This window comes from Helobdella robusta, assembly GCF_000326865.2.
Source record: "Helobdella robusta unplaced genomic scaffold HELROscaffold_5, whole genome shotgun sequence".
Lineage (NCBI taxonomy): Eukaryota > Metazoa > Annelida > Clitellata > Rhynchobdellida > Glossiphoniidae > Helobdella > Helobdella robusta.
Window position 1 is genome coordinate 1,266,614 of NW_008705254.1, and position 12,773 is coordinate 1,279,386.

The 12,773-nt window shown below is 33.8% G+C and overlaps 1 protein-coding gene across 1 annotated transcript; it reads left to right on the forward strand.

Moving 5' to 3' along the window:
* Positions 1-5,237: 5,237 nt before the first annotated feature.
* On the forward strand, positions 5,238-11,367 carry HELRODRAFT_163206 (hypothetical protein; the record flags this gene model as incomplete). The annotated part of the gene is made up of 6 exons (XM_009027150.1): positions 5,238-5,302; positions 9,102-9,189; positions 9,953-10,233; positions 10,387-10,591; positions 10,858-11,028; positions 11,212-11,367. The coding sequence occupies 6 exons, from the start codon at positions 5,238-5,240 to the stop codon at positions 11,365-11,367; spliced, it is 966 nt and encodes a 321-aa protein (XP_009025398.1).
* Positions 11,368-12,773: the final 1,406 nt, after the last annotated feature.

Sequence of the window (12,773 nt, forward strand, 5' to 3'; positions counted from 1 at the left end):
CACACACATATACATACATACACATACACATACACGCGCAAACAAATATACAAACAAATATACAAAACATTTAGCCAAATGCATCCTTACTTATTCCCTGCTTTAATATTCCACCTTATCTATTTTGCATTCTGATCTATCTCTTTCCCCTTTCTGTGATCACAATAATTTTTATAATTTTTTCTCTTTCTTTCTGTCTTTCCGTCTTTCTCTGATATTTCTATTCTTACTGGGCCAAAGTAAACACGTGTAAAAGGGCGAAATTGAAACGATTGAAAATATCATAACCGCTAATTGAAATGCATGCATGCAGGTTTGGCAGGTAAAAGACGATCGAGTTGCGTGAAGAACATAGGACGTACAGCAGAACAAGCGTCTTACTGGAGATGGTTATGTAGGAAGAAAAAGAAATGCGAGTTTAAATAGTTAACATATGAGCTTGTGAGCACGTAAGGCTTCAGATTACTCAACACTCCCAAATTTGGCTTAGCGTATTACATGGCTTGTCGATATAACTCACATCGTGATATGTTTATATGTGAGCTGTCTGGCTTGCCTACACAATTTTTCTGTATAAGGGGAGATGATTTCAAGGGAGGCAATTTGTTTGTTCAGCGAGAGACATCCAACCGATCTCTGGATGTGGCCCTGTTGCTCGAGATTGCCAGGAAGATTATCGTAATTCACTCGCAGACCCCGTGTAGAATTCTTCGTGATAACACACACACAAACATACACACACACATACAAACATCAATATACACACACATACGCTAACATACACACACACATACAACAAATAATCTAAAAAACCCTATTTACGCGAGTCGTGTCGAAATAATAGACCGTGCATTTTTTTTTTCGTCGTACGGGTAGGTAGTCGACCACGAGGGAGAACGTAATTAAGAGAGGGAGTGAGATGGAGAGAGAGAGAGAGAGAGAGAGAGAGAGAGAGAGAGAGAGAGAAAGGTTCATTTATCATTCGTTCTCTGTTATCATTTCTCTCTTTTTCATCTTCGTTTTCATTCTCCTCTCTGCTCTTTTTTTCTCTTTCTCTCTCTCTTTTTCTCTCTTCTTTCGCTCACTATTTCTTTAATTTAGTTTTATTTTTTTTTGTGTGTTTTGTCATGAGGTGTACTAAAAAAATAGGCATGTGAATAGGCATATTGATCTTATGATGAAAATTGTGTATATTTATATTTATTTAAAAAGTCAAATGAGAAAGAGAGAGAGAGAGAGAGAGGGAGGTAGAAAAAAAAGAAGATGGAAAGAGAGAGAGAGAAAAAGAAAGAGAGAGAGAGAAAGAGAGAGAGAAAGAGAGAGGACAGATAGAAATAACGTATGTTTTTAAGAAAATCTAATTTATATTTCTATATTTCATTTCTGTTAATGTATAAGTATACATAATTGAAACATTCTGAACATAAGTTGCTCTTAAATTTGGAAGACTGATAGTTTAATATTAAAAGTGAAATGTACACACACGCACACACACACACACATGCGTACACACACACACGCACAAGCACACACGCAAATGCATACACACACACACGAACACACGCAAGCATATATGTGTATACTTGATTTGGATATTTTCTGTGAGTTTTGTATGTACTTTTAATTTATCAACATTAATTTTGTTTTTGAGGTTTCTTCTAAAATTGAAAAAAAAATTAAATTAATTTTGTTGACAAACGATACGATACTACTACTACTAATAATAATACTGCTGCTGCTGCTTTTGAAGATGCTGCTTTAGCTGCTGTGGCTACTACTACTATATTACTTTTATTACTATATTACTACCACTGCTATATTACTACTAATACTTCCACCGTTCTAATACCGTAATTTTTATATTTGTAATTATTGTCAGGTCGTCATTATCGTCGTCATCATCATCATCATCGTCATCATCATTATTTATCACCATCAGCTCCACCATCGTATTCGTCATCATCACGAAAGACTTCATCGTTAATGTTCTTTGCTTATTTTTCTATACCCTCATTCGAATCATCGTCATGGTCGTCATCATCTCGGTTTTTTAATTAAATAAATACTTAATATCGCCCATGGCCAGTTATTATTATTAATTTATTTTTGTTTATTCATTCATTTGTTAATTTTCATTCGCTTATTCGTTCGTTTATTTTTATTCGTTTTTTCCATGGATATTTTGACAGTTATATTACATTCAGAACAGATTCCTAAACCAAACTTCGATGCGATTGTTCTACATTCATCATTAGTATCCCACTGGTTACTATTATTATTATCATTATTATTTTTGTTATTATTATTATTATCATTATTATTATTGTTAATAGTATTCATAAATTTTTATATCCCCTCCACATGAGGAATAACCGATCACTGGCTGGAATACATACAAACATACATACACACATACATACACACATACATACACACATACATGCTGTATATATATATATATATATATATATATATATATATATACATGTGTATGTGTATTCTAAATAAGAGTGTTTTAAAGATCAGTTTGTTTGTTTGTTTTTTCCTGTCAATTTACACTCACGCACGCACACACGCACACATAAACTGAAGCACACACGAACACACACACAAACACACTTGAATATTGGGATGCCATTATATATATATATATATATATATATATAATACATATATATATATATATATACACATAATAGTAAATTTGTTTGTATCTTTAATTTATATGAATTCAAACAAACATACACAACATACAAACACACAAACAAACCAGCATACAAGCGAACAAACAAACTAACACACAAATGTATGTGTATTTAAACATTAAGGAAGAAAGACATTAATTCATGCAATAAATCAAACTTCAAACAAATCAGCGCTGCTTAATTTTTAAAATGGACAATTTTTGTTCAGAGTTAAAGGAATAAAAACTCCCAACATTTTTGTTACCAACCTATTCTTATCATTAATGTTACTACTACACGTAGTAATATTACTACTTATAATTACACTAAAAGTACTGGTACTACTACTACATTAACTTTTACTGCTGCTGCTGTCGTTGCTTCCATCACTACTACTGCTGCTGCTACTACTAATATCGCCACTGATAGCTCTACTTCTACTACTACTACTGCAGCTACTACTGCCGCTGTTGCTGCTGCTGTAACAACAAAAACCACTACTATTACTTTTACAACCCTTTTTTTACTGCATACTCTTTTTAAAACACCCCAGCGCAGTTCGAAGCAAGTAACATCACTTGAAGTCGTTGAAAAACTATTCCCCATAAAATGTTTATTACGTAAAAAAATACCATGTAATACTAAAAATTTAGTTTAGGTAAACAGTTTAAACTTTTTTAACTTTTGTTGAAAAAAAAAATACAAAAGCGAGATGAAATGAATACTTTTGAATGGGTTATAAGCTACCTTGAGTGTGTTTATTGAGTAAACAATACATTTTTTAACAAGTATGTCTGCCTGTATGTCTGGTTTTGTATGTTTTTCATTGGTTTTCTGTGTTTTTCTCAGCCTATTTATCTGTTAGTGTGTTTGTCTGTCTGCTTTTTTTGCTTGTTGGTTTGTCTGTCTAGATGGCTTTTTATAAGTCAATCTTTATTTATACATGAATGTCAATAGCGTTGAGTTTGTTTGTATGTGGTTGTGTCTGTGAGGTTTATGTATCAGCGACTTTTTATAACAATTGGGTGTTAATTTTTGTGTTTGTATGTGTATTCAATTTTGTGTCTGTGAGGTTTATGTATTAGCGAGTTTGTTTTTTCATTTGTTTGTCTGTGAGAGGCCTGTGTGTTTGTTTGTATGTTTGTTTGTTTGTATGTTTGTTTGCTTGTTTATAGTCATTATTAGTTTGTATTTTTCAGAATTGTATGTTTGTTTGCGTATTTATGTATGCGTGTTGGTATGTATTTCAGTTAATTGTTAGTGGCGGTCGGCAGATGATAATGCGCGCTCTGACTAGATTAAATATGTATTACTTCAAATCCCAGCTGGTTAGGTTGCTGACGCTCTGACGATGATGTGTTTTTAAATTTTGAAAGATGAGAAAAAAACAACAAAAGAATACAAACAGTTAAAAACAAATGAAAAACAAACAAATAAAAAACAAACAAATGAAAAATAAACAGATGAAAAACAAATGAGACGAAGAAAAAGTGACATTCGCTCGCCGGCTAGTTTTTTTTGGAGAAGATAATAAATCCAATGCAACTCCAGCCAAATAATATAATGTGTGTGTCTGTGTGTGTGTGTGTGTGTCTGTCTGTGTGTGTATCTGTGGGTCTGTGTGTGTGTCTGTCTGGGTCTGTTCGTGTGTCTGTAACGCAACTGTGGATAAATGAACTACAACAGATAAATTAATACCAACAATATATTAATTAATATTAGTTTAATACAAACCATCCAACTAACCAACCAATCAACCAACCAAACAACAAGCCACCCAGCCAGCCAACCAAACCAGCCAGCCAGCAAACCAGCCAACCAAACCACCAGCCAACTAACTAGCCGACCAACCAACCAACCAGCCAAACAACCAAGTTTACATTTACATAACCGGCCAACTGACCAACCAAGTTTTCATTTGTCGGATTCTTGGCAAACAAACATAACATTACGATCATAAGAAACACGTTATGCTAAGGTAAATACTACTACTACAGCTGGTGCTACTGCTACTACTACTACTACTACTACTACTACTACTACTACTACTACTACTACTACTACTACTACAAATACTGTTGATAATAAAATAATAATAATAATAATAATAACAATAATAACGGTCGGCCAAATTTTGAATGTACGCAGCAAATAGTGCAATATAAATAAATAGCTGACTGAGATGAAATTTTTAATCTTTTACTTTCCATTTTATAACCGGATGTTGTGGAAGTCACGTGCTATTATTATTGCTGTAGTTGTTGTTGTTGTGATAATAATGATAAGAAAAGTCATCGTCATTGTCGTCGTCATCATCATCAGTATCATCATCATCACTGTCATCATCATTGTCTTCATCATCATCGTCCTCGTCATCATCATTATAATCGTTATCATTGTCTGCATCATCATCCTCTTCTTCATCATCGCCACCATCATCATCATATCATTGCCACCACCATCATCATCACCACAATCATCATCATCATCGCCATCATCATCATCACCACAATCATCATCATCGCCACCATCATCGTCATCATCATCATAACCATGACGAACGTCATTATTCCACGTCAGATCAGCTTGCATTCTAATGGAGGTCTCACTAGAGTAAGGTGAGTGTCACGTGAGAGGTCACGTGGCTGGTAGACATGATGACGATGATGGTGATGTTGATGATGACGATGATGGTGATGGTGATGATGATGACGTTGATGATGATGATTGTAATGTAGATATTATTTGATAATAAAAAATTCAAGAAAGAAAAAACAGAGAATGAATGAATGGATGAATGAATGAATGAGTAAATGAATGAATGACTGAATGAATGAATAAATAAATGAATGAATGAATGAACAAACGAACGGACGAACGAATGAACAAATGAAATGTAAAAAACTAAAAGAACAAAGGTGATGATGCCGATGAGTAATAATAAATACAAAGTTAGCAACTATGGCGATGACGCTGACGATGATGATGCTACAGACGCTACTGCAGATGCTGCTGATGATGACGTAGGCAAAAGTGATGTCGAAGATGATCTCAAGCCAACAGCGACGACGACGACGATGATGAATAAGAATCAATCTAATACCTAGGTTAATTAGTCGGCAGACGTTGAAGAAAGAAAGAGGGAATAAAGAAAAATTAAATTGATTTCAATTGAAAAAAGTTAATTAGAATTTGAAGGTCTATAAGACATTTAATGAAATAAATTTTATGGACAAACGAACAAACGAACAAACGAACAAACGAACGAACGAAAGAACGTACGAACGAACGAAGACAACAAACTAACACAAACACAAAAAAGCAAACAATGAAAATATATACACATGCAAACGTACGTACACACACATACACACAGACAAACGATAACATATATACATAGACGCAAACAAACATCTTAACATACACGTACACACGCACACACATACACACACGCGCACATACATATACACATACAGTACATGCATTCACACATTTGTACATATAACTGTGTATACCCTGCTGATAATTTGGGGAAAACAAACCTGAAAAATTTCAGAAAAAAAACCAAAAATTTAAAAAGAAGAAAACCTAAAAACATACAAAATAATACATGAAAAAAAACTGACAAATGAAATCTATTTTTCAAACCCATCACGTAGGAGGTTGAAAATAATGGTGTTGCTGGTGACGACGAGATGATGTTTGTTTGATGATGAAGATAATAAAATTGGTAGTAGCACTAGTAGTAAAAAACCGGGACGTTGAAAACAAACCATCAGACCATAAAATATGTATGTACACATGGTCGTTGTACACAAACAAACAAACACACACACACACACACACACACACACACACACACACTGAAAAAAAGTGGACAAACAATTCATCTCGGAAAAAAACACTCCACGTGACAAATATCCAATTTGATGGGCAGATGCTTGGGACACATAAAAAATTACGTAACCTCTTTATACAAACGCACACACACAAACAAACAAACACTCACACACACACAAACAAACACACACACACACACGTACGTACACACATCCGGTTTAAGATCCACTTTGGGTTAAAGTAAAAATGATCGATATTCAACATTGGCACGGTCAATAAATATTCATTATCAACATGTCTCGAGCAAACAAATGAGAAAAATTATACACATGTGTGTGTGTTTGTTTGTATATGTGTGTGTGTGTTTGTTTGTATGTGTGTGTGTGTATATGGGCTTGTAGTTGAAAACAATAGCCATCCTCTGTATACACGTCATGTCAAATTGGTTTTAAGGGTCTAGCATTGAATGGAGTGTATATTTACATATAAATATAAATATATATATAAAGTATGTAATATACACTATTATACTATAATAATAATAATAATAATAATAATAATAATAATAATAATAATAATAATAATAATAATGATAATGATAATAATAATGATAAATTATAATAATTATAATAATGACGATTATTATAGATGTGTTACTAAAAATAATTGCGATCAAAAATAAATAAGACACGCTTCCTTATTTGTTTTCCTCAAAAATGCATCAGACTCACTTTTGAAAGATAATAATAAAAATATAATAATAATAAAATAATAATAAAATAATAATAAAATAATTATAATGGTCATAATACTTTATATTGTTGTTATATATGCAATTAGTATTTTTATTGTTGTCGTTGTAAATGTTTTAAACTAAGGTGCACCCCGGCATGGCTGTTTGTTGTTTCATTGTTTGTGATTATTAGCTGGATATACTACAGTATAGTGATAATTATTATGATAAATAATAATATTAATTATTAATTATTATTATTATTATCGTCATAATTATCATCATCGCTCTCCCACGCTCCTCATCTTCATCGTAGGAAAATTTAATTTGCCACGTTACTTTCACTTTCACTGAAGTCGTAAATCGTAACTGTATGCTCGTTCGTTCGTTCGTTCGTTCGTATGTTCGTTCGTATGTTAATTCGTTTGTATGTTCGTTCGTTCGTATGCTTTATTGCACACCACACACACACACACACACACACACACGCGCACATAAACACACACACATAAACACACACATAAACACACACACACATAAACACGCACGCACACACACACGCACGCACTCACACACAAACATTTTCAACATTTATTAATAGATCCCTGGGAATACCTTCGTTGGTATTAATAAATTAATTGCCAGACAATAAGCTTAAATATCGTAACTAAATGGTTCATCAGATAATATATTTATATATTTATATATTTATATACATACAATTTGTATGTTTGCATGTATGTATGTATGTATATATGTATATATATATATGCGTATATGTATATATGTATAAGTTTTCTTAAAAGTTTGTTTTATTACATTAACAGAGAAGTTGCTCTATATTAGGAAGGTATTAATAGAAAAAAACATGTGTGGGTGATTAGTAGAGAAAGTATGTTTGTGCGGATTTGCGTAGGTTTGTATGTGTGTTTATATGTTTTGAGTATATGTGTGTAAGTGTGTGTGTGTACGTGAGTGTACATTTTCTTGTGTGTTTGTGTCAGTGGGGCTGTATGTATGTAAGTCTAAGTATGTGGGAGAACGTGTGTATGTGTGTGTGTGTTCATGTTTGTGTGTATGTGTGTGTGTGAATTAAGTGTGTGTATTTGTGTGCGTGTGTGTCAGAGGATTATGTATATTACGTAGCCGCCATTAATTATCGATGTATTCAAATGTGACAGGCGTGTTAGATACCTTTAACTTTGCTTACAGTCGTTCATTAGAGTTTTTTACTCAGTAAAATTTTCATCAACTCATGAAATCTATCTCTATGTTTTATAGATAATTGTATTTTCATTAGATGTTTCATTTGCAGGCAGACAAATTACTGCTCATTCAGAAAGTAATACGTTGAAGATTTAACATTGTTTTGTTATAAAATTAACAACAATTTTCTGTAGCAGCTACAGCTACCACTTTTACCACTACTACAACTGCTACTTCTACTCTACTACTACTACTACTCCTACTGTTACTACTACTACTACTACTACTACTACTCCTACTGTTACTACTACTACTATTACTACTACTACTACTGCTACTACTACTACTTCTACTACTACTTTTTATACTACTACTGCTGCTACTACTGCTGCAATTTATTTTGTTGGTTTAATAATAACTAAATTAAAAAATATCTTTTTGTTTTAGGGTTCAACAATTTTTAAATTAAATATCGGAAAGTCGATTCATATCCAAGTTTATTTGCAATGACCGTCCCTGTAATGATGATGTCCTCCAGATGAATTTGTCTACAGCAGAAGCAACCACATCAACGTCATTGTCATCTTCTTCCTCCTCCTCATCATCATCATTATCATTATTACCATCATCGCCACCAGCAACAACAACGTCATCATCATTATTGACAACAACAACAACAACAACAACAACAACAACAACAACAACACCAACAACAACAACAACAACGTCAGAGCAACGCCAACAACAATACAAAACTTTTCTCAACAATTTCTACATAATTTCTCAAACTGCGAAAGACAAAAACCTCGGGCAATGTAATAACGAGCTTAGCTATTTTTGCTCAGACTTCGACGAAAAAATTTTTCTTCCGCCAGACTTTTCCACTGCAATTTCAATAAATTTGGTTCATCAGCAGCAACAACAAAATCATCGTTATCAGTATCAGCAACAGCAACGACAACAGTAGCAACAACAGTGACGACATCCGCTACAACTTCATCATCGATATCAAGAACAACATTATCGGCAAAGCCAATAGGGCACACACCACCACCATCATCATCATTAGCAGCAGCATAGTTATCATCATCCACGACATCATCATCATCATTATCAACATAGTTATCATCATCAACATCAACATCGTTATCGTCATCATCATTGTTATAATTTTCATCTTTAATATCATCGTCATCATTTGCAACAGCCACAACAACAGTAACAAAAACAGCAATAAATGTTTCAACAACATTTTGTCCCGTTAACACTGAAGCAATATTTGCCTCCATCTTCACATTTTCCGCCTCACCCCCAACAGCAGAAATTTTTCAGTGACCATTATCAAACTTATCAAGAGGCTATGTTATCGTTGCCACAACAACAACAACAACAACAACAGTTAAATCAACCTCAACTGATGTATCAGCAACAACATCAGCAATTTATACAGCAACAACAACACCACAAACAGCAACAACAACAACAACAGGACCAACAACAGCAATTTATATTCGCGCCATTGCAATCATTTCAAATTTTATATTTCCTTGAACCCAATTTAACGCCAGCCAACAACAACAACAACAACAACATCAACAACAACATCAACAGCAACAGAACAAAAACGGAAATTGCTAATCTTTACGGATCGTTTCAGCCGGAAGTGGATGATGCTTGCTGTTGTGAAACGGAAGTAAATAATGATAAGGATCGTGACGACGATAAGTATAGTGATGATAGAAAAAATTGCGGGTCAAAGAGTTCAACAAAGTAGGTTGAAACATTTTAATTTTTGCTGCGTCGCACGCACACACACGCACACAGGTACACACACATACATACAAATACACACACATATACCAGCACGCACACACATACATGCTTACACGTACAAACACATATACAACCACCACACATACACAGACAAACATTTTTATCACCCTCGCCATCGTCATCGTCGCCATCATTTTCTAAAAATAGCCTGCGACATGTCTGGCATAAGTGGTTCGACATTTACTTTCGGAAGTTTCCTCACGGGTGGACACTGGTGCCCTTACCCCTTCAAATCATCACTGACCCATCCTTCGTGGTTCTCAAGGATAGCGCCAAAGTCAGATTCCTGTGTCAGGTTGGATGTGATGAGGACGATGAGAATGATGAAGATGATTTGATGAGAAGGATGATGAGGAAGAAGAAGATGATGATGACGATGGGACGGTGATGCAGATGATGATAACTAAGATGATGACAATAATGATGGTGATGAAAGTGACGACGATGATTGAAAGAATTAAAAGAGCCGCTAAACATTTTAACATTTTCAAATTATTAACTCCAAAACCGAACAAAAATAAAATTTTTCTAATTTCAATTTTCCCTCGCTTGGCGTCTCAGTGCTGCGCAAATGCTTGGACCTCGATGAAGGGTTGCGTCGTATTCTGGGCCAGATTGGATCTAGCGAGTGGGAAAGGAATTATTTTCTTTCGCTTCTTCGGCCAGCAGTGTAAGAAGTGTGGGGTAGAGCAGTTCCAGAGGGCCCTGTGGTACCCGGAAGAAGTTGAAAAGGTTGGTGAGGATGATGATGAGGATGGTCATAATTATGATGAAACTGTAATGATGAAGAAGATGATGATAACAACGTAATGATGATGAAGATAATGATAATTATGATGACGTCACGATGATGATGACGACGACAAAGAAGATGACATCACTTTTTAGTAATTTTAATTTTCAAAAATTACCCAGGTAGTAAAAAATCTTTCCCAGAAAACGGCCACAATATTTTACGGACAACCCAGGGCTCAGATGGACGGCTGTCGGAGGCAGGGCAAGCCCCGAACGCCCCATAACACCAAGTTATGTCAGGCTTGCTTCAACAACGTCTGCACACTAAAACCTTGAGGATGTCAATAATACAGATGATACTAATGCTAGAGATAATATCGGTGATACGGATGATTATGATGAATTACATGGAAAAAAGTGGACTTAAATTTTATTACTCATCCATTCATTCATCCATTCATCAATCTTTCCATCCATCCATTCATATATCCATTCATCCATCTATTTATCCATTTTTTCATCATTCTATCTGTCCATCATTTCATTTCTCTATCTACTTTTTTACTGTTTTTCCATTCATCACATAAATCATGTGAGGCCAGCGCGGGTGATCTATTTATTTTCATGAAATATTGTATTCAAATCTTCTACCTTCCTGACAACTTGAAATATATTAAGCAATACTTTTACTTTTAACCTCAACACACACGCGCGCGCGCGCACACACACTCGCACACACACACTCGCTCAAACACACTTACACATATACTCACACAAACATACACACACATACATACAAACAATCCAACTTATACCGTAACAAGCAAACAGACATACATAAGATAATACAAACCCTTTGTACATTTTCAAATACACCCAAATTAGTATTTAATCATACATACAACGAATCATACTTACAAACATACATACACACATACAATTGTACAAAAACATACAAACTCAAAACATACAAACTCATTTAAAGTCAGGTACAAACAAAACGGATAAAACTTATAATGCAAATACTGATGGCAAACAAATTTTTCACTAATATTAAAAGCCATCACGCATAAAAACACACATACACACACAAACACATTCATACACACAGAGATACACACACAAACACACACACACACACACACACTTAAACATAAATATTTTTTATTCTAATATATATTATTTTACCTGCCATCTTAGTGACAATAAGAAACATTTGTATGTTTGTATATGCAAATTTTCTCGCAGCTATGTTAGTATCATGCCTTTTTTGTATTATTATTTTGTATATGTTTGTATACCTTTTTACTTTTATACTTTTTTCTATGTTTTATATACTTTTTGTATAATTTGAACATTTTTTCGGAGGTTTTTTGAATCTATAGTATAAAAAATTTTAAGACATGTCATTCTTTAGAAATGTTTGCTGTGTTTTTTCTTTTGTTTGTTTATATTGTTTGTCAATTGTTTGTTTGTTTGTATTATTTGTATTTTTTGTTTGCATGTTTGTTTCGCTTCAGTGTATCTTGCACAATTGAATTTTTGTCCTTGTTTGCATTTTTGTTGGTTTGTTTGTATTTATGTTTGTTTGTGTTTATGTTTGTTCGTTTGTTTGTATTTATGTTAGTTTGTATTTATGTTTGTTTGTATTTATGTTTGTTTGTATTTATGTTTGTTTGTTTGTATTAATGTTTGTCTGTATTTAAGTTTGTTTGTATTTTGTATTTCTTGTATATTTTTTT